The 24435-nt window shown below is 50.3% G+C and overlaps 2 protein-coding genes across 3 annotated transcripts in view; both read right to left on the reverse strand.

Annotated features, from left to right (window-relative positions):
• LOC118771014 overlaps nt 1-8360 on the reverse strand; it is a 78452-nt gene extending 70092 nt beyond the window's left edge. For both annotated transcript variants that reach the window (XM_036518845.1, XM_036518844.1), the window contains exon 1: nt 8177-8360. The gene's annotated coding sequence lies outside the window, so the exon portion shown is untranslated. The remainder of the gene's footprint in view (nt 1-8176) is intronic.
• An 8510-nt stretch (nt 8361-16870) lies between these two features.
• psmb5 (proteasome 20S subunit beta 5) lies at nt 16871-24209 on the reverse strand. The gene is made up of 3 exons (XM_036518953.1): nt 23966-24209; nt 22109-22415; nt 16871-17162 (listed from the first exon to the last, which is right to left on the reverse strand). Exons 1-3 carry the CDS (start codon nt 24188-24190, stop codon nt 16876-16878), a joined length of 819 nt encoding a protein of 272 aa, XP_036374846.1. The 5' UTR covers nt 24191-24209; the 3' UTR covers nt 16871-16875.
• Nucleotides 24210-24435: the final 226 nt, after the last annotated feature.

Consider the following 24435-nt stretch of genomic DNA (forward strand, 5'->3'; position numbering starts at 1 on the left):
CCCCGCCCCCCCCGGGCCGATCGCAGCCTCTGAAAACCCCAGGCACAGGCAGCGAGAGAACACAGCTGACCAGCAGCGTAGGGAGTCCACACCCCCCCCCCACCCCCTCCCCCGGGCCGATCGCAGGGATGAAGGATACAAAAAACAGAGGGATGGATGTCAGCGTCTCCCGGGAGCTGACTCTGGACTGTTCTGAGATCAGCTTTTGCTCCGCAGGCGTTCGCCATGTGAATTTGTTCCAAACCACACATTCGAATAAGCCTTTCTCTGCGTCAGAACGCCTGACTTTATCAGCCATCTCCTCGGCAGCCTCTCACCACACAGAAAGCTAATATTTTTCCCTCCTTTGATCGATTGGGAGGGACTGTTTTTTCATTTTGGTTTCTATCGTTAATTATGCATAAATCCAGACTTTCTGATTAAAACATAAAAACGCAAAACAAGATATGGGGAAATCATTTCATTTGAAAACGTGCTTTTAACTTATTTAGGTATGAAACAGTGCTCTTTTAACAACTTCCAAGCTGAAAAAAAGCAGTTAAATTAAAAGCATCGAGATAAACGAATAACAGTCCTAAGGAATTACAAACAAAAATAATAATAAAAATAAATGAGAGGGAACTTTGAAGAGTTTGCGGACGCACTGGTATCCCTTTGAGATTTGAAATGGATGTTTGAAGCCGTTATATGCGCTCGTATGCAGACAGCAGCGCTGATGGTAGAGACACAGGAAAAGAGTCTGAAGCAGCAGCTAGCATGGTGGGTCCAGCACATCCTAACAAACCCAAACATCCTAGTACATCCTAACAAACCCAAACACATCCCAGTACATCCTAACAACCCCAAACACATCCCAACACATAGCAAATACAAAACGCATCCTAACAACCCCAAGCTCATTCAAACATGTATCAAACATTTAAACACATCCAAACACATATCAAACATTTAAACACATCCAAACACATATCAAACATTTAAACACATCCAAACACATATCAAACATTTAAACACATCCAAACACATATCAAACATTTAAATACACCCTAACAAACCCAAACACATATCAAACACATTTCAACACATCCTAACACATTTAAAGACATCCTAACCCATCTAAACACATCCATACTGAATACATTTAAAGACATTTTAACACGCCCAAACACATCTTTACACATCCCAAACATTATAGTTAAACTCATCTTAACACATCCAAAGGTATTACAAGACTTCATACCGGCATGCATCAGCCTGAAAGCAACTGAGCTGGGCCTCAGTATTCTTACAAGCACACATTCACAAACACACACACACACACACACGACCGTCTGTATACTCACAAACACACACACACACACACACATGACCGTCTCTATACATACAAACACACACACACACTGTATACTCATACACACACACACACACACACACACGACCGTCTGTATACTCACAAACACACACACACACACACACACACACACACACGACCGTCTGCATACCCACATACATACACACACATGACCGTCTCTATACATACAAACACACACACACACTGTATACTCATACACACACACACACACACGACCGTCTGTATACTCACAAACACACACACACACACACACACGACCGTCTGCATACCCACATACATACACACACATGACCGTCTCTATACATACAAACACACACACACACACACTGTATACTCATACACACACACACACACACGACCGTCTCTATACTCACAAACACACACACACACACACACACACGACCGTCTGTATACTCACACACAAACACACTCACACACACACACACACACACAAACAACCATCTGTATACTCACACACACATACATGCACGTGTGGATACACTGCGTCTCCAGTGTGCAGCTGATGCATGTTCCTGGTTACTTTGTTTATTTTCAGCAGCCATTCACTATAAAAATTTAAATAATTAAAATAGCAACATCAGCAGTTTCAGAATTAGAGTATTGATGATTTATTTTCTTTTTTTTATCACATTTATGTGAGAGATGCTCCAGTCCTATTAAAAGGAGATTATTCAGCCGGGAGGCAGAGGAGCGGCAGTCTAATTGCCCATTCATCAAACCCGTCCTGAAGTGGATCCTGCTCTTCAAGAGACCAAATATCAGCCGTGACAGCCAGCCCGCGCTCCATTAATTACCACACTGTCGAATCACAGGCGGGCGCACGCACACACACACACACACACACGCAGCCGCACACACGCACACACACACACACACACACACACACACACACACACACACACACACACACGCAGCCGCACACACACACACACACACACACACACACACACACACACGCAGCCGCACACACGCACGCGCGCACGCATACACACGCAGCCGCACACACGTGTGATTATGCACACACACAGCCTCACAACCATGTGCACACGAACACACACACACACACACACGTGTGCGCATGAGCGCATGTACGCTAACACACGCAACAAGCGCATGCACCACTGTAAATGCTTTGTGAGATATAATGCAAAATGGTATATCTGCAGCACATAGTACAGAGTTAAAGTGACAATAATGTCTCATCTCCGACGCTTCCCAGACATTGACATACTAAATGTGTTATTTCATTTTCATATGTTGTATTTCACCGTTTTGTGCTGTTTTTTGTTATCATGATGACTGAACCATTTTAGATTTTCTGAAATGTAGTTTTTAGAGTTGGTTTAGGCGTTGTGTTTTGGGGGAGTTTTTGGTTTTGAAACACTCTAATGAGACATTTTTCGGTCACTTCCCATTACCATCTACGCTGTCTAATTTTCCGCACACGAACGCAGACTCCCACAGACAGATCATCTGTTTCACGGCTTTCATTTTCCAGAGTATCATTTTCAGCAAACTTCATATCGATCTATAATTTCTGCAGGCTTACATCTGCACCTGAAGGAGCTGGCCTCGTCTGGAAAACACTATACATCGCATCTTACTCCTTAACCATTATTTCCATCATACTATTTGAGTTTCCTTCATATAACGCAACACCTGCTATCAATACACAAACACGAAGAAAATTTGTACAAATTGACAGGTTAAGAGCCACTCTCCACTTCCTAGGTAAACCGTAGCATGCAATTTATGACGTTCAGACATTTACTAGACAGTCGTTTTATTATTCAGATCGGAATGATTAATATCAGAGGTGGACAACCCCGGCTTCAGAAAGTAAAAGTCCTGCCACGTATTTGTTCCACCCATGCACTACACCAGCTGAATTTAATTAGCACAAATCTTCAGCCAGGTAGAGGAGCTAATTAGTGAAATCACCTTGTTTAGTGAATGGCTAGAACAAATACATGGTAGGACTTTTACTTTCTTAAGCCGGAGTGGCCACCTCTGATTAATATACAATCATTGGCTGTAGCGGTTTCTTTCTCTTTTTGGTATAACTGTCAGTTAAAACGCTAATTCCTGCTCCGGTCTAGCACTTTGTTGTCGGACATTTGTGTTCAGACCGTTTGAGGGTGTCAGGGATAGCATCTTACTTATTCTGGCATTTCTGAGTTGTAATGATGATGAGAACAGTGCGCGGTCGGTGGTCTTTCTGATTCGATCGCGACGCAAACGCAGCGCGGCCGCTCGGAAGCGAGCCCTGCTCGGACACTTGCTGCGCACAATCGGCCGATCATCTTCCCACAGCGATTCCACCGTCCAAAACCCCCCCCCCCCAACCCCCCACCCCCGCGCGCGCGGTTAGTCATGCCCGGTTGCACTGGGGCAGCCCCGGTCATTATAACACTGATGAATGTCTATTTGACTACGATCATTTACAATGGGATTGTCGGCCTTCCGACCGGGCCGCTCCTATTCCGCAGCCACACACAGACTCCCCGATTAAACAAAGCTGCGATCGACCTCTTAAATCTCTACGCTAAAAAAGTCTCCTTCCCCAGCACACAGCAACCCCTCCCACACTGAGTGCACACCCCCCCCCCGTGCTAAAACTCTCAGGTCTCCCACCGGCGGCTCCCTACCCTGTTAGGCTGTACAGACAGAATTTTCTCACACTCACTCTCCGTTACATGAGAACAATTAGAAAAATGTGAAACATGACACTTTCATCGTGTCATATTAAGGAAGAAAAAACTCAATCTTCTTTCCTTCAGATTGCATAACACAATGTAAAAACAACAAAAAGCCATCTAATGACAAGACTCAAGAGGGAAATAAAATAAACAGGACATGGAGGGCAATGCGTACAAACCACAAACCAGCCAGCCAGCCAGCAGAGCACAGCCACCCACAGGGACTCGTCTGTCCTTTACCAACGGACACAGTTTGTGCACCATCCTTAATCCACTGGTTCCACAAACGATAAAAATTAAAACCAATTTTGGGAGGGCAACACATTCACAGATCATTTTCCTGCTAAGCAGTTGTGTAAACGCTTGCTGTGTGTGTGCATTTTTGATTATCTGATGAGATTTCAACCTTTCAAAACCTGATGCTCAGACACTTAATTGACCTGTGGACCTCTGATTGGTCTGAACTTTCCATGTGACCCATTTGGACCAATCAGAGGCCAGAACACATTGCATGCAAAGAGGGGAGAAGAGCATGCCCAATTTTGAACAATGTTTGAACGACAAGTTGCTAAAAAAAGAAAGAATATGAAATATATTCAGTGATTTAGGCTCCAAATGAAGATTCAGGTAGGAGAATTTTCAGACAATCCCTATGCAATTAACCAAACCTCGACAAACCGGTCCTGTCCAAGACTATAAAAAGCCCTCCTACCATTTCCTGTCTGCATCAGCTGATGGCGGAATCCCTCCTCCACCCCATATCCCCCCTTTCTTTACCCTGTTTATGGTCTTCACATGGCGGGGGGGGGTCAACGACCTCGGCCCACCGCCCGGTACGATCCCCTAGTCGGACTCCAAGACAAATATAAGTACCGCTACAATCACATCAAACGCAGCCTTCACGCTTTGATTGTATGGAAATTCATATCCACTGAATATGGTGGTGTGATTAAGGTTTAATCTCTGCTGTGCCATGCGCGTCTACACTGGCTGATGCCTGAGATAAAGCCTACATTGCTCTGGGTGCCTCTTGGCTTTTTATTTCAATGCGTGTGTCCTCACCGCGGACCGTTTTCCTGCAAACGCAGCGATCGGCGGGCGTTTTCTCCCACAATCCCACGCTGCCCAGGCCACTCCTGTCTTTTGGCACAGTAGGAGGATTCCTCCCACAGTGGCTCCAAGACGAAGAAGCACAGTCAATCTCTGAGCTGCTACGATCTCTCCCACCTCATTTTACACAAGCATCCCGGGCAGATTACAGAGCATCTCTCTAACATGCAGGCTCTGACTGGTATATATCTCTAACACCAGGGCTCTGACTGGTATATATCTCTAACACCAGAGCTCTGACTGGTATATATGCAGGCTCTGACTGGTATATATGTGTTGTTAGCCTGGTCTGAGACTGTTGCTCATTCAGCTTGAATGGATACACTTATGTTTTTTTGTGCTGGAAGTCGCTCTGGATAAGGGCATCTGCTAAATGAATGTAATATATCTCTAACATGAGGGCATTGACCAGTGCATATCTCCTCCACACCTTGACTCTGGGCAGTATTTTTTTGTAACGTGAGGGCACTGGGAGGGCTGTCTCTAACGCCTGGTGTGTTATGCGTATGCACATCATCAGCGGGAAAGCATACTCGTATGCGCGTGGCAGACAGTAAAACCCTCCAGCAGCTCTCAGACTCAGGTCCTCATGCAAGAGCACATCCTTAAACAAGAGCAGCAAGAATCTGAACGCAGAGCCCTCATCCCCCCTCACAAATTTATCTGCAAGTGCCATCACTCTCTCTCTCTCTCTCACACACACACACACACACACACACACCGCATCTCTCTTTTCGCGTTTTACGTCCTTTAGTGACCGGTAAGTGAATGAGTGAGCATAAATGTCATAACACTAACACCTCTCTATCTTTCCTGTCGCCTTTCTCTCTCTCAGGGCGGTTTTTATGGCAGACATAAGTCACTGAGTCAATGTGTCTTGTCTGTTTTAACACCAGCCCTCCTCCACTCTCTCTCTCTCTCTCTCTCTCTCTCTCAGGATAAATACAAGCTCTCCTCCGTGTAAACAATTACCAGCTTATTGCTGACACAGATTTCTGTGCTCCAGCGAGGTAGAATTAGGAGTGTGCTCTGTTCTCTCCGATTTCCTCTCCTACTGTTTCTCTCACCTTACTTCTATATGAAGCACTGCCTTGCCACGTTTCAGCTGAGACTGCACACACACATGCACACCGACACACACACACATGCACGCACACACGCGCACACACGCGCACACATGCGTGCACGCACACACACACACGCGCACACATGCGCGCACACACACACACACATGCACACACACACGCGCACACACACACACACACACACACACACACGCGCGCACACATGCACGCAGACACACACACACATGCACGCACGCACGCGCACACACACGCACGCACACACACACACGCGCGCGCACACACGCGCGCGCACACACACACACACACACGGTATGCGTGATCTTTGCATGGGGTGTGTTTACGGCTGCGTTGCAGTGAATAAGCCTGACGTGGTGGAGTGTGCAGTCACGGGCGGCAGCTGTGGTGTGAGGAGCTGATGTGCTTTTGTATGCATGCGGCCAGGCTGTGTTATTACCACTGTGACTCCCTTGGTCCGCAGAGACCTGTATTCAAGGCAGACCCCATACTGAGCATCAAACACACTGCACATCAAACCATAACCACTGGCCACCAAGCACACACACATACACACACCATGTAAACACACACACACACACACCACACCACCAAGCACACACACACACACACCATGTAAACACACAAACAAAACACCACCATGCACACACACACACACACACACACACACACACACACAAACACAGACCACCAAGCACACGTGCGCATGCACATGCATGCACACGCACGCACACGCACACGCACGCAGGCACGCACGCACACACACACACACACACTGCACCACCATGCACACAGATACATTCACACTGCACACACACACGGTCATTCAGTCACACTCATCCCACCACCATGAACGTACACACATGTTCACCCATACACACACATGCACACGTACACATACAAAACACAAACATGCAGTCTCTCTCTCTGTCACACACACACACACACACTACAGGAGTAATATCCGCTATTAGCATAAAGGAGAGACACGCTGTGAACAGCTGCGAGCGCGACCCTGTGGTGTAGGCGAACGCTCGCAGTCACCCCTCACTTTCATGCTACACACTTGTTATTCGCCGACTTATCTAATATAATAAATGACGGCAATTAGGCTCCACTTATGAAGCGCCGACGAATTAGTCACCTTCATTAAACATGCACTGATCCCAGGGAGACCCCACGCGGGAGGCAGGTACACGGTTTGCATACCCTATTTCACACACGCACACACACACACACACACACACACACACAGGTGTAGGTGCATGTCGGGCTTCGCTGGTCCCCTCGGAGTGACAGACAGAAGTGCGCGCACCATCTGTTGGAACTCTGGAATGTTTGCCGTGCGTTTCTCTCCAGCAATTCTGTGCTCGACAACTGACAGACACCCGGACCGAGCATCCAGAGGCGATGAATCAGAAACTGCCAAATAATCGGTTCCGATACTTTCGCAGGCCCCATCGTGCGAATTCACTCGCACACTCATTGTTTACTACACACGATGTAAAAATTTGTCCTCAGCGATTGACGAAGAAGAGCACAATATCGACATTGAGATGGAATTGTCGGGGATACCATCCACTCAAGCGCACACATTCAGACCCCAGCTAAAAAAGCCACGATCAAAGCAGTGCCTTGCAAACACACGCTTTGCGAACAAACACACGTAAACGTCGAACGCTGTCCAACATTCGGCTTCGGGAACAGTTTCTGACGTCCAAAGAGTCTTATAGAAAACAGACACTCGCAATGTCAAGCACATAAATTTGGAGTCGTTGTTTGCGTTCACACCGGTGTGACATTACCCCAGTTAAAATGTTATGCTAGAATCCTGCCCTTCGAGCAAGATTCTTTTTAAAACTGATAAATCTTACCTTCGGGTGCCGGTCGTAGATTGATTGGCTTTTGAGTTTCTCGCTGTCTGTTTATGTCAAGGACTAAGTCAAATACGAACAGGGGGGACGCTGTTATCGTCCTCTCTCGCCTCTCTCTCGTTCCTCTCTTCCCTATAATAAAACGACTGTCTTCAAATCTCTCATCACGTATACTCCGTCTCTCTCTCTCTCCCCCTCTGTCTCCCCCTCTCTCTCTCTCTCTCCTCTACTCGGCTTCAATTTTTCTGTGTATCGCTCCGAATTCAATCAACCAACTGGCGTGAGGGTGACGAAGAGGAAGATTCATTCATCAGTAAAGCATTATTATTATTATTATTATTATTATTATTATTATCATCATCATCATCATCATCAATACTATTAACGGTTCTCATGATAGTGGCCGTTTAGGTCTTACTGTTATTTATAACCAATGTTGAACACTGAGTAGCGGTGATTTCCACTTACACAATTGTTCAGATCTCGATAACAGCATATTTTACATAGGTAACAGGCTGTACTTGGCCATTTGAATAATAAAAGGGCTCTTCCCCGTTCATTGTATGAAGAGGAGCGGGAGAGGGGCGAGCGGCGAGTGCGTGTGTTCCCCGGTGTTTCCTTTGTGCGGCGGGCGCAGCGCCCGCTCGTCCCCCGGGCTGTGGCAGGCAGCGCCGCGGCGGCGTGCACCCCCCTACGTCACAGCGGCTCTGACCGCCGCCCTCCCGAACAGGGAGCAGGGCGGTAAGGGCGCTGCCTGCACCTCCTTCATTCTCCCACCCACCTTTCGCTGACAGGCAATGTGCGTGTGTGTTTGCATGCACATGTGTGACTGTGTGTGTGCATGTGCGCGCACGTGTTTGCATATGTGTCGTGTATGTGAGAGTGATTGTGTGTGTGCGTGCGTGCGTGTGTACTTACGCATTGTCTGTTAGAGTAAGTGTATATGTGTGTGTGCATACATGGTGTCTGTGAGAATAGGGGTGTGTGTGTGTGTGTGTGTGTGTGTGTGTGGGACTCTGAGATAGGCCCAGTGTCTATACACAGGGACTCTGGTATGTAGGAGCGGCCAGCAGTGTGTCTGGCCATCACAGCACAACTTAGCACAGCACGACTTAGCACAGCACGACTTAGCAGAGCACAGCAGAGCACAGCAGGGCACAGCACACATTTCCCAGCAGTAGGCTGGAGCACAATCCCACCCACTCCTGTTAGAGCCGTCAGCCGTCAGGGGGGCCGTCAGGGGGGGGGGGGGGGACCAAAAGTCATAAATACTATGTAGACATCAGGATATAGGGAGACAACTGGGGGTGCACCCCTAAGCACCCCCATAGTGCCGGGCCTGGGTATACACTCACTCTCATGGAGATCACATACGCATGCACACACACACACACACACACACACACACGCACATACGCACACACACATATGCACACACACACACACGCACGCACGCACGCACGCACGCACACACACACACACACACGCACACACACACACACACGCACACACATACGCACATACGCACACACAGGGCCGCTGCAGTGCGTGGCTGCTGAGTGCCTTCATGTTCTTCCTGCTCTGAATCTTCCTGCACTCACAGCGTTTCATTTATTCATCTGTCCCTGCTTTCACATCCAGGTGGGAGCTGCCAGGTACAGGTGAGGGGGGAGACGGGGGGGGGGGGGGGGGTTGGGGGGGAGAGACAGACGACAGACAGACAGACTCTCGAAGACGAGAGAGAGACAGAGAGAGAAACAGAGGGCAAAGCGTGAGAGAGGGAAAGAGGGTGCGAGACGTACAGAGCAGGAGAGAAGGCAAACTCCCCACATCTATGTCAGAGACCCCGTTTCCCGCTCCGCCCCTCGATCAAACAGCCTACCTACACGCTCTTAGGGGGTCCTCACCACGGTCGCCCGCGGGAACGGGGAAACCCCCAACCCTCAGGCTCCGGCAGGGCTCGCACTGTGGCGTCAGAGACCGGCCTGCCGAAACCTGCGCTCCCGCAACATCAAAGCAACGCTGAGACAACATTTGGGAGCTGCGCCGGAGGAGGTTGAGCACTCCTTGCTTGGAGGGCCATTCGGGGGCGTTGCTACCCTGCTCTGGCTGCTGCTGTTACCTCAACCCCCCCCCCCCCCCCCCCCCGCGCTCTCTCTCTGTTACCAAGCCTCCTACCCTCCCCGCTGTCTCCTCTCTCCTCTCTGTCTCTGTGTCAGTCCTCCACTCTCTCTTTTCCATTGTCTCAGTGTCTTAGCAGCACTGGTCAGTGACAGACACCATCAGCGCCCAGGGCAAATGCATGGTAATGCCTTCTTAGTGTGTGTGTGTGTGTGTGTGTGTGTGTGTAGATGTGTGAGAAAATGTGGAGTGTGTTTAGGCACTCGACAATTTATAGAGAAGTACATCTGCATAATGAGTGTAAACATACCTGAGCCTCCATATCTGTGTGCGCACACACACATACCCCCCCCCCCCCCACACACACACACACACACACTCTCACATTCATTTCTCCCACATCCTTATCTCCCTCTCCTCAGTCTTCCCTCCCTCGTCTTTTCATCTACCTCATTCTCTCCCTCCACCAGATGGCTGACCCATCTGCTCTCTTTCTTTCCGTCTCTCCTCCTCTCTCTCTCTCTCTCTCTCCCTCTCTCTCTTCCTCTCTCTCTCTGTCAGCTACTCCGCGATTCTTGGAGCAGAAATCCAAATCCCTCTAAATTTATCAGCATCTCTGTGCGTGTGGCACTAATGCGGTGTGCGGCGGTCAGCGCATTATCTGCGACGGGCCGTGAGCGTGCGGCGCACTCGCCGGCGTGATCCTGCTTTCCCGCACGCTGCCGGCTCTCAGAGAGCGCTCACAGCGTTACCCTCCTCTCTGCGTGAAGCGCGAAACGAGCCCGGTTTATGGGCTGTAAGTTCTTGTTTTAAATCCTGCCTCCTCCCCGCCCTCATCGCCATGAGCACAGACAGGGCCACATAAGCATGTGTGCATTCACATGAAGAGCTCTTTACAATCTTGATTGTAAAAATGTGCTGTAGCAAATAAAATTTGATTGGTTGATATATACACACGTATGAACAACAAAAGCCGGGATACACAGGTGTGCACAGGCACATGTACAAACACACACACAAATACACATGCAATCACACGCAAGCATGAACACGCACACATACAAAGGCACGCATACTGACAGGTGCAGACACGCACACACAGACAGACACACAGAGGACAGAGAATCAAAGAGACTCTTATCCAGAGGAGCCCACACAGCTTGGAATTTTAGCATCTTATCCTCTCATACAGCTGGATATTTAGTGAGGCAGCCTGGGTAGGCACCTCGCTCAGTAGGGAAGCTGGGAGTGGAACCCAGGAGAATGAGGGGTACAGACAGACACAGAGCGGAGAGGGGGTGTCGGGATGTTAAACTGAGGCCCTGACTCACTACAGTCAGCACTGATCCCACGGCATTTAACACAAAGCAGGAGGTTCACTGCTGTCCTGACCAAATTCCCAGTCTGGACATCTGTTCAATGCCCAGTTTAATTAGCAGCAGAAGCCTGTCCGTCTTCACCTGGGTATAGGTGTCGAGCCCCATCTGAGCAGGACTCCGGGTCGCTGAGGTGAGGGGGTGAGGGGGTCTTTTCACACCTGGTTAAACCCACCCGCAGCCTGAGAGCGAATCCTCTCTGAGCCCCTCCCAGTGCTGCCAATCAGTGGGATGAAAGGCAGGGCTGAACCAGCCACACCTGGGGGAATTACAGCACTCGGGGGTGTGTGTGTGTGTGTGTGCGCGCGCACTAACCGCTAAATCAAACGCACCGCAGGTCTGTGTGTGTGTGTGTACTAACCGCTAAATCAAACGCACTACAGGTCTGTGTGTGTGTGTGTGCGCGCGCACTAACCGCTAAATCAAACGCACCGCAGGTCTGTGTGTGTGTGTGTACTAACCGCTAAATCAAACGCACTACAGGTCTGTGTGTGTGTGTGTGTGTGCGCATTAACCACTAAATCAAATGCATTCCATGCGTGTGTGTAATAACCGCTAAATCAAGTGTGTGTGTGTGTGTGTGTTTGTTTCTGTGGGGTTGAGGGGTGGAAAGTCCAGTGATGTTTATAACAATGACTGCAAATCAGTGTGCAAAAGCTGTGATACTGAATAATACAGTGCCCAAAATTCACCTGCGTTCTTCAGAAAAGGACAATACACCTGTTTTTAACACAGGACAATTCACGTGTGCTCTTCAATACAAGACAATTCACCTGTGCTCTTTCACACAGTACAATTCACCTGCTCTTTTTAATCAGAGGGTGAAGAGACTTGTAGAACAGCCCTCTGAGTCACTTTGGGTAAAATACATCAATAAACGGAATCATCTCCATAATAATGAGAGATCTCTCCACAGCTTAATAACAAGGCCGAGAGCCACAGGGATAGATAAAAAGAGCGAGAGAGAGAAAGTGAGGGAGGGAGGGGGAGAAGGAGGGACAAAGAGAGAGAGAGTGATGTCATATTTGTCATTTTTATGTGAAAATTGCTTTGGCAATATTCTGCTTCTGTGTAGTAATGTCAATAAAACTTGTTTGAATTTGAATTTCAATGAGGGGAGAGAGAGCGAGAGAGAGAGAGAGAGAGAGAGAGATGAAGTGCCTCTATGCTGACCATGCTATTGATAGAGACTGTACAGAGGCAGAAAGAGCAAGAGAGATCACACATGGTCAGGAGAGGTAGAAACTTCCTCCCACAAACCTCACTGGGGGGGCAGAGGCAGCCCTTCCGACCCCCTCTGCCCCACGGTACAGCACCAGCCAGGGCGGGGGTGGTGGTGGTGGGGGGAGAGGTGCGGGGCAGGAGGCGCGGGGCAGGAGGCGTGGGCGTGTTTAATTAAAGCCTCCCCTGTGGCGTCTGCAGGAGCAGCATTGATCGACACATGCAGATGAAACGGGTGGAGAGGCTCCGCCAAGACCGAAGCTCAAAGCTAGCAGAGCGGCTAGAGTCCGAGGACCAGGAAGAGCTTTACTCCGAACACAGATCTGCACACTGTCGCTCTCTCCCTTACACACTGCACACTATCTCTCTCCCCCCTTACACACTGCACACTGTCACTCTCCCCCTTACACACTGCACACTATCGCTCTCCCCCTTACACACTGCACACTATCGCTCTCCCCCTTACACACTGCACACTATCGCTCTCCCCCTTACACACTGCACACTATCGCTCTCCCCCTTACACACTGCACACTGTCGCTCTCTCCCTTACACACTGCACACTATCACTCTCCCCCTTACACACTGCACACTATCGCTCTCCCCCTTACACACTGCACACTATCGCTCTCCCCCTTACACACTGCACACTATCACTCTCCCCCTTACACACTGCACACTATCACTCTCCCCCCTTACACACTGCACACTATCACTCTCCCCCCTTACACACTGCACACTATCGCTCTCCCCCTTACACACTGCACACTATCGCTCTCCCCCTTACACACTGCACACTATCACTCTCTCCCTTACACACTGCACACTATCACTCTCCAGACAAACAGCTTCACCAAATGAGCCTTTGTCTGTGTCACAACACCAACATCACCATTAACATTCACTTCAAACGATCACCACCCCAGGTGTGAAATGCACTCAGTGCTGTACAGAGACTCCCCAGAGGGAATCAAAAAACATCACTTATCCCCTGACTCCCCGTGAAGGGGTGACCGAGTGAAACTCCTGGAAATCATTTCATTACAACATGAGGTGATGAGGGTGTGTGTGACGGCGCCACACTTGCTGTGCCCGACCCCTGTGCGTCCAGGCGGGCAGCAGGTCCCAGAATGCACCAGTGACGGACGTTATCGCGCGCAGCGAGGCGGAATGAGGGAGGAGGCGGAGCGATAAGCGCAGTCGATGAAGAGAGATGAGGAAAAGCGACTCTTGGGAAACGGGATGGGCGGGGCACAGTCCTGACGGGGGCGGGGGGGAGGCTTGGCCAGCACACCACACCAATTACACTCCGCCGTCTGTGAACGATCCTTTTTTTATTGAGCTGCTGCATCGATTGGCCAGCCGGCTCTCCTGAACTGCGCTTTCCCCCCCCCACGCAACGTGTTCCAGCGACGCACACGGAGGTCTTCCACGGAGGACCGACTTCCGCGCCCGCTTGTGGTCTTCCTTCAGGCGACCTTAATCGCCCATTTGAGGTGACATGCATGTTGAAGAACAGAGTGGGGGGAAAGTTAGGGTTTTCCCAGCGCTGCGAGCTCACCAGCACGGTGCTGTCCGCTCGTCCACCTCTACGGAAACGACAACCACCAGAAACACAGCCTCCGTTTGAGCCTCCGAACGCCGCCCAGGCAAAGAAACTTTCTGCGCTGCCGTTCACTGGCAGTCGGACACTCCCTCGACTGGCTGGAGGGCACCAGCCAGGACATACGAGGTGTTTTAATTAAAGGGAATCCATACCAAATCTGCGTTCACACCTCATTCTGGATATCTCCTTCCTTGTCTGGCTGTCACAGACCAATCAGACTTTCGACGTCCAAAGTCAATGACATCGATCGACGGCTTGACTGACAGCTCTCCCCACACAGTGGCAGTGCTGTTAACATCCATGTTTTCTACACCCTTCCAGGCAGTTCTCCAAAAGCACCTTAGACAGGGCATTTCCTCCATTTCTCTACAGTGTTACAATACCTAACACCGCAAAGCCTAACAACGGGTTACCCCACCAAGGCTTTAACAGCATAAATTCAATATTACATTTCCCATTAATGAACAGTATATTGTATATCTTAAAGCATAATGGTGCACTTAAGTTTATCACCCGGTGTAAATTCTGCTTCATGCTTCCCTTAGGAGAGATATATATGCTAAAACAAGCAAAATAAATAAATAAATAAATAAAAAGTAGAAAAGGAAAGAGTTGTGTTGGTGGTTGCGGAAACCTCACCCCACCTTTACTGAAATACCATTAGCTCTTCATGGGCAGCTAGCCGCTTGTGAAACTAGTTTTTAACCATCTTTGGCAGGCCTAAGGGCAGTGTGGTCATTAGTGTTTATTTCCTCTATAAAACCGTTCAAGGGGGACGTTTGCTCAGTCGTGCGTCGTTACATTTTAAAAGAAAATTGCGATGCAGCCGATAGTATTAACACAGAGGAGTTAAGAGCGTCTGGAGGAGTAAAACATGCAATTAACCTCCCTGCCAATTTCGAGGCGCGGGGCCGATACTCCTGTTCTCATTACCCTCTACTGTGGGCTTAATAGAAAGACCACACTGAAAAACAAAGAGGGCGGAAAACAGAAAGCTGCACACAAGATGTCCTCACGCGCGAGTTTAACATCAGCTCCGACCAGTGAAGTGCAACAGGGGGGTTAAAAAAAAAAAAAAAGATTCTTGCTGGTTGTGGAGGGTTTTTCTTGTTTAAAAAAGCATCAGCACCGACTACTTCAGAGTGAAGGAAAGTTTGCCCATTTACGAGGGAGCGCTTTAGAAGAAAGGGAAATCTGAAAGGCTTCCTTTAAACCCCAGAGCGTTCAGAGAGTCCCCGTTTGAAGATGGGAACATGCGGGGGGGGGGGGGGATCCTCCTCCGTTTCAGAGGGGGTGAAAAGATACCTGCATTTTAACAGCACTGGTCTGTAACAGAAGGGGTGCTGGGACCGAAGCAGCCGAGAGTCCAGAATCTCAGCTGGTGGAGGTGATGTTAGTCCGCCAGCAGGGGGCAGTACCACCTCCACACCAACCATGAAACCAATGTCCCAGTGCTGTAGCAGTGACACTGTGCTGTGGGAGGTGCTGCCTTTCATGCTGAGATAACCTCCTGGATCACTACGGTCTTTAAAGGTTCAGTGACACCTACTGAGAGAAAAGCTGTTAATCCTGCCATTTTAGCTAAATAAATCCCTTCAATCTGACCACCTCATCAGCCTCGCTACAGCTGACTGAAACCAGGCTACAGCTAAATGAATCCCAGCTACAGCTGACTGAATCCCAACTCCAGCTTTATGAATCCCAAATTCCCTGCACTTCCTCATCCCGATTCTCCAGAGCAACCCAGGAAAGGTGAAATGACTACTCGCTTTACCTTCCCGGGTAAACGGGATGAATAAAAATTATCCACAGCGCCGTCAGATACGCGGCAGCACAAACAGCAATAAACACACTAACAACAAGTGAGAGATAACACCGCGGCTGTCAAAGCTTTCCCGTCACGCCGCCAGACCGAGGGAGAACTTCAAGGAGGCAGTCAAGCAAACACAGAGAGAGACAGAGCAGGTGCCAGCACAGACGATAAAGGATGAAGAATCACACCATGAAGGACAGTTTACAGAAAAGAAGAGGCGCACACACACAATTACAAAACAGACAAACACTCTCAACTCCAAAAAACATCCAAACCAGGCTTTATTCTGCTTTCTTGTTACATGGGAAATATGTGGAAGAGAAATGTCATCACTCAGGGCGACAGCTGGATGGGCTTCATCAAGCCCATGTCCAACAGCGCCCCCACTGACAGCAGGCACCAGAGGAGAACTGCAGCCCACTGCAATACAATAAACTTAACGGGAAAACTGTACATCTGAAGAACAACCTGTAACATTAGTGTGCTATGTGTGATTTGAGTACACGCAGGGCAAAGCTCATTGCCGCTCCCCCTCCGCCCCCCCCCCCCGCCCCCCGCATTTTCAGGCGGACTCCTGGCGGTATTGCTGGTGCAGCCGCAGCACGTCCTCCTGGGACACCCTCTCCCAGCCCTCGCTGTGCACGCGGTACAGGTTGACGGTGCCGCCGCTGTAGGCGTCGCGGTAGGTGGCCTGGTAGATGGCGCGCCGGCCCAGCTCACACGCCTCCTCCACCGTCAGGTCGGGCCGCAGCCCGCTGTCCAGCACGCCGTACGCGTACATGGAGCCCGAGCCCACCGCAAACAGGTCCCCGCACACACGGTTCCCCTCAGAGTCCACGTAGTACAGACCTGCGGGGGGGAGAGAGGGGGAGAGAGGGGGAGAGAGAGGGGGAGAGAGGGGGAGAGAGGGGGAGAGAGGGGGAGAGAGGGGGAGAGAGAGAGGGGGAGAGAGAGGGGGAGAGAGAGGGGGAGAGAGAGGGAGAGAGAGCGGGAGAGAGAGCGGGAGAGAGAGAGGGAGAGAGAGGGGGAGAGAGAGGGGGAGAGAGGGGGTGAGGGAGGGGGTGAGGGAGGGGGTGAGGGAGGGGGAGAGGGAGAGAGAGAGAGGGAGAGAGAGAGAGGGAGAGAGAGGGAGAGGGAGAGGGAGAGGGAGAGAGAGAGAGAGAGAGAGAGAGAGAGAGGGGGAGAGAGCGAGAGAGAGAGAGAGAGAGAGAGAGAGGGAGAGAGGGTGAGAGAGGGAGGGAGAAGAGGAAGTAATAAGCAGGTTTAAATGCAATGCTCTGGATGCACTGGATGCAATGCTCTGGACTCCCGCTGGGAGAGGGTGTGTGTGTGTGTGTGTGTGTGTGTGTGTGTGTGTGTGTGTGTGTGTGATTAATACAGCGCCGGCTTCTTGCTGACTCCGCAGGGTGTCTCCAGGTGACAGTGGGGAAGGTGTAACAGACAGCGGCACGGCCGACCCGCGGCCTCTGAAAGAGCTGACGCAGACAGGAGCACCGCCGCAGGGCCATCCGTCTCTCTACATTAACCTAATTAACTATCGATCCGCTCCCCGCAGAACAGGTGCCCCCACCTCTGACCCCAGGTGACAGCCAGGGGCGAGAGCGAGAGAGGCACGGGAGTCCAGCACCAGCCAAACCACTGCACTGTGTGTGAGTGAGTGTGTGTGTACGGCAAAATGTGTCCATTTGCTTGTATGTGTATGTCTATGTCTTTGTAAATGTGTATGTGTGACTAATCTGACCGACAGCTTGTTGCTGAACAAACAGGCGGCCGTGTCTTTGAAAGTGCCTGGCTGACACCCGGGTGAGAGGCCAGCGTTAGCGGCAGAGCCGCCTGGAGCTGACATGCAGGTGTGCGGAGCAGCAGCGGGGTTAGCGTTAGCGCTGGGTTAATTCCGCAGCCTGGCTCAGGGCCGCGCGGTGACAGCCCTACAGTCCCTGTGAGTTACACCCTCTGCAGCCCCTCAGGGCCTTGAGCTAAGAGGGGCTGTAATTGGGGCAGAGGGGCCGGCCTGGCTGTTCCATACATCATCCCCGCACGCACGCACGCACACCAGCATCGACCGCGGTGACTTTAAACTCCAATGATCCCCAGTCAGCCTGGCTCGACACGTTAGGGAAAATGAGAAATCAATGGCGGGTCTTAATCAGTGTGACCCCTCTGACCCGCTCAAACGACTCCCTCTCACCTGCCTCGTTCCGCCAGACGCTCGCAGGCGTGGTGACATCCGTGAGCCGGAGATAAGCGCGCGCAGACAGCCCCAGCCAGCCGCAGGGAGGAGGCGGCTCTACCGCGCGCTCTTTCTGATTGGTCGGTTTTGGTGAATGCGTTCTTGGTTTGCAGCGCAGCTGTAACTCCAGGCCAGATTGCTACAGTGTAACAGTCTCAGCAGCTGTGAATCGGAAGGGCATGACCCGTACACGCCTCCGTAATTAAGAGTCATTCCCACTCCGGCCAGCAGATGGCGAAGGCGGCCGTTCCGAAGCGTCTGGGAGTTACCGAAGCACAGAGGCAGCTGCTGACACAGACGGGCTCTTTGGAAATCAGGGTGCTCTCGAGTTCAGCGTCCGGGACTCCCCACCGGAGACACCTGCCCCCGAACCCCCCAGGTGAAAGGCGGCTGAGAAAGCGAAGACGCACCTGGATGACGGCACTGCGAGAACACACTCCATCCGGTCACGGCCAGGGATCGCCTTCCTGTTCCACATCACCGCCTGACCGAAAGCAATCAACGACGCAGCCCACAGACACGAACCAGCCGCAAGACTGCTTCCCATTACTGGACCTGTCAATCAAGGTGACTGACAGTTCCTGTGTCCAATCATCCGGTGAGAGGAGCAGAGAGCATGCCCCGTTCTGAGGACACTCGCATGCATGAGACTGCATGCTGTAATATAGTTCTCAGATGCCTCTGCTTCTTCCCCTCATGTCATATAACTGGTTTTGCTCCTAATTGCTCCTGGATTGATTTACACTTTACAGGCCTGACACTTAATCAGGGGAAGAACAGCGCCTGACGCCGCTCTGACTTTAATGAGCTTTTTTCTTAATTGAGCTTCATTTAAACTGTATGACGTTTGGTTCTCCATTTCCCTGCTCGCGTACTAACAGCTGATGGAGCTGCCCAGCTTCCACAGGCATTACTCTGAATTGATGATGCTGTTTAATAGCCGTCACCTGCCCCCCCCCCCTCCCCCCACATGCTCGTTGTGTCATTTTCACACCCCGGGCTCCCGGCTGTTGCCGTGGGTGAGGAGAATGCGCTACGCGCTCTATATAAACCCCATCGATCGCACGTGGGGGCGTGAGGCTGACCCACTTGTCCTGGCCAAACTCTTCGTCCATCACGGCGCTGCGCTTGGCCGACCGGCCGTCTCCCGCAGATCGATTTTCCCATTACTGTGTCACCGCGTAACGCACTGTAAAACGCCGCGCTCCTGACGTACGGCCAGCTCTCTGCGCCCGGGCCGGTCCCCACGCAGCGATGCACAGGAGCGCTCACGACACGCTGCCCCCTGGTGGCACAAGTGATACAGCTCAACTCCCACTCCCTCGAGTGTCTGGTCGTCAGCGCAAGTCTCCTTCATTAATGTAGGCCAGCACAGCGCACTGCCATTACACAACATATTTCCATATGTGCAACTAATCTTACTATGAAAATGTGCATATTTTCTCATTTTGTTTAAAGAAATGGGAAGAATCTTTATTGAGGATTTGAAATGCAAAGATGGAGGAACCCCAGTGTATTCCCTGCAGCGAGGCTGTATCTGTGCTGCTAGCTTTTCACGGCCCTCACACTTCCCACACATAATTGGTCTCAGGCCTGCACTGTAATGCAAGAATCAAAAAACCATCCCAATAAACAGCGTGAACGATCACCCATCGGCACTGAACACGCACACACCTCTATCCACAGGCTAAGTATGCTTATACAGCTCATATCCAGAGTGATTTATGCATGCTTATACAGCTGAACTGTTCACCTGGGCAAGTACATTCCCCTGCGGTACGACAGCAGTTAAGAATGGAACCAATGAAGGAACCAATGAGTTAAAAGCCCTACTCTTAACTACTACACATATCGTACTGTATAGTATTCAAGGTACACTGGAACCAGCAAACATTTGCAGTGAGTGTCAGCGATAACTAGCTCCCCCTGGTGGTGGACATAATACGACACCAAAATCCAGTCTGTTCTTTCTGAGGAGGCTCATTGTGGCTCGCTCTTATCCGCCATGCTCGAGACCTGCTGGCGTGGAGCTGCTTTACTGACCTTCATTCAACAGCATGGGGTCTGTACACAAACAAACTACATCTCCCATGACCCCACAGTCTGTCTCCCAGGAAAAGACACCGCACTCCCAACAGACAGTATTACAGCAGTACAGTCTGAACATTTAAAACAAGTCCGTTTGAATTTTACTGAAGTTCTAATCACGCCCAAAATACCAGAGCAAACTGTATCCGCACTGCACCTCCACAGGGACTGTGGACAGAGGCTCATAAATCCAGACATCTGGTCTGCACAAACAAACACACACTCTGGCACACACTAACGTACCTCAAAACTGCAGTAAACACACTTTTATGCACTGAACTGAACACATTCTCTCTTCTGTTTCTTTCCTTTACTCACACTTTGAATTCAATGAGCAGTGGCAGCACAAAATACAGTGCTTAATGAAAGACAAAATTCTTCTGTCCTCAACTAACCGGTGTCACATAGGTTTGCTGTTAGTAAGGAGTACAGCAAGTGAGCGTTCCACTGACGCTTCTTTTCTGGGAGAAAAATGTACCTGACACTGTAGCCACTTTTAATATAAGCCATGTGAGAACCTCAGTTTGCAGCATGTTCTCAAGACTTCAGAACTCTTAGTCATTTCCTGATCCTGTGAACTTTACAATATTTCCTCTCATACCAAACAGCATTTTTCAACATTTTTGTGTTCATCAACGAGAAACTTGGGGGAAAAAAAAAATTCAATATTCTTCAAAGAAAGCCCGGGAACTGTGCATAAAATGACAGATCTCTTGGTAATTATGATTCATGCTGCTGTCTGAGGGGGACTCTGTGCTGAGAGTCTCATTGAGACAGCGAGCTGGAGGTTCACACTGTGGAAGCAATGAGCGGAGAGATGAGAGCCACAGAACAGGCTTCTCAAAATATTTTTTCATAAAGCGCATCCCTAAACACGGTCACGCTGCCATGGCAACACTACAGGGGCCGGGGGCAGTGACACCTGAGACACAGGTAACGATGTGCGACACCTGGGTGTCTGTGAGGCGACCAGACTGTTCTTAGGTCAGTCACAGGTGTATGTAATGTTTAACTCTTTTCTTTATTGCTGTGCAGACAGAGCACCTTGAAGACAGGAGTATATGGTCATCTCAGCACAGTCAGAAGTACACAGCTGTATTCAGCTGATCTCAGTACAGTCAGATAGACATGGACGTGAGCTTTTAGGAGATCATAGTACAGCCACACAAACACTCTCTGCAGTCAGACACACTGGATTTGAGTGTTTAGCTGATCTCAGCAGCCAGATATAAAAGAGTGTGAGTATTTAGTTTACCGAAGTACAGTCAGAAGCACAGACACTGGCGTCAGACATACACGGGTGTGTGTATTTAACTGATCTCAGCACAGTCAGAAGCACACAGGTGAGCGTTTCATCTCAGTACAGCCCGATATAAAAGCGTGTGAGTGTTTAGTTGACCTCAGTACAGTGGAAAGCACATGCCCTGCAGTCGGATGCAGACGGGTGTGAGTGTGCGGCTGATCTGAGCGCAGTTACCTGGGCCTCTCTTGTCCCAGCCGCAGACCATGGTCCCCATGCTGAGCCCCATGCCCTTGTACTGGTACACCATGTTGGCCAGCAGCTTGGAGGCGGCGGCCACAGAGATGCGCTCCTTGTTGCGCAGTTCGTAGATGCGGCACTGCCGCGCCAGCAGCCGCTCCCAGAAGCTGCAGTCGGCCGCGCCGCCCGCCATGGTGCCCAGCAGGTAGGGGTTGATCTCGATCACCTTCTTCACCGTCTGCGAGGCGATGTAGGAGCCCGCCGTCGCCCGCGAGTCCACCGCCACGATCACGCCGTGCTGGAACTGAGACATGGAGAGGAGGGGGGGGGGGTTAGCGAGCCCGGAACTGAGACACAGGAGACAGTTAGCGGAGTGTTTCACAGGCCACAAAGACACTTGGAGAGATCTGAGATGCTGTTCAACATGCAGAAAAGAAACTGCCACGTTTCTTTTCTGAAACTGACTGTCAATCGTTCAGGAGCCAGACAACTGGCTTCAAGTCTTCAAGTTTAACCCTATAAAGTGTGTCCTCTGGGAGAGAAGGTGAGGGGTAGTTAGTGGCTGTAGAACTGTCCTTACAGGGGCCTCGCAGTAAACGGACCTGTTCAGAACGGTCCTGCTGCTAACAGGGTGAAACTGTCTTGGATCACCTTCACAGCCACAGGCCCAGCTCCTGTTTCTCGTCTCATTTGTATGACATCACAGCCCATCTCTGCTGAGGCTATGAAATGCGCCGTCTCATTACACACTATACTCAGCCACCTGACCCTCGTGCCCCCCATCCTGACGCACCTGCAGCCCGGCCCACAGGTACTCAGAGGGCACCGCCTATCACACTAACACCCTGCGCCACTGGACAGGAACTCTGGCACATCGCTGCCCCTGCTGGCAGGGAGGACTCCATACCGTACCGATGGCTATGCCTCCACCCACCTGACGGTCTCTGAAGGACTGAAGGACATCCACATTAAGAACATAGTGTGGTGTAGTGGAAAGGAGTAGTAAAGACTCGTAGAAGAAAGGTTGCTGGTTCAATTTCCCACCGGGACACTGCTGTTGTACCCTTGGGCAAAGTACTTAACCCAGAATTGCCTCATGTATGTAAGCTGCTCCGGATAAGGGCACCTGCTGAATGATAGTAATTTAATGTAATAATGTAACATAACTCTGCATGTTATTAATCCATTCTTTGCTTTCCATTAGTGTCTGGAGAGAGCCTTTTTCCTGGACTCAACGAACAGTTCATCTCTAGCGCTCCCCAATTCTGAGTATCCTGGTTACAAGGTAACCGCTTACTCCGTACTGGATTTAAGGTAAATGAGGCTACAGTTACCTTCAGATACTTAATTTCCATTGAAACTGAAACATTTCCATTGACTGCCGGCGTTAGCTGGGCTTTCTAACAGTTTAGATGAACTCTTGTACAAATTTTTCAAGAGTTAAAGTTAACGAATTGCCTTGCAGCCGCAGTTAGTGGAAGGAAGACACGGAGCTGCCACAGTCGGTGGCGTTTCAGAATTCTGCGCTAAAAACGCGTCTTACCGTTACCGACACACACATACCGCTACTTTCTGTCATATGAACCAGCTGCTTAGCTAAGCTTAGCTAAAATATTTCAGATTATGTAAAACAGTGATTCTGAACACAGTTAGCAGCACTGCTGTCTAATTAGCGACGGTTAGCCGGTGACTGGCAGAATTAAGCACTAGCGAGCATTGGATACACAATACCGCAAAGGCAAGCTGATCAAAGCCGCAATATTGCGTTTTAATTAGAAATACATTGATTAAATGCTAGACCGTTAGGTAAATATCTAAGCAGGTTGCTGGATAAAGCATTAAATAAAGGCTTACTTTGAAAGCCAGAGTTGTGGTTCCGTGCAGGAACTCGATCTTCCTCTCGGGACCCTCTTCATCCTCGGGGTACAGAGCAGACTTCACCGCGAAGTTCAGCCCGTCGCCCTGCGCCGCCCCGAAGCCCAGTCCGGTGCGATCCAGGCCGGCACCGAACGCAAAGGGTCGGTCGCAGGGGCTGGAAAAATCCGCAGACTCACTCCTCAGCACACTAGCGAGCGCCATCTTTGAAACTGTTCGCTTTCCCGACGTGACGTAAAAAGATGGCGTATTTCCGTCGGGAACGCGCAGAAGGCGGATACGCGCCCCTCACTTTTCACAGGTCAACTCGCGGGCGCCATCTATGGGCCCGGCTGTCTCAATCTCATTTCATTTAGCATTAAACGTCTACAATTTCTTTCGTTTTTAAAATCAGTTGGCATGTTAAGACCCCTCCTTTCCTCTCTGCGCTCTTGTAATCCCGCTATTTT

This window comes from Megalops cyprinoides, chromosome 24 (assembly GCF_013368585.1).
Source record: "Megalops cyprinoides isolate fMegCyp1 chromosome 24, fMegCyp1.pri, whole genome shotgun sequence".
Lineage (NCBI taxonomy): Eukaryota > Metazoa > Chordata > Actinopteri > Elopiformes > Megalopidae > Megalops > Megalops cyprinoides.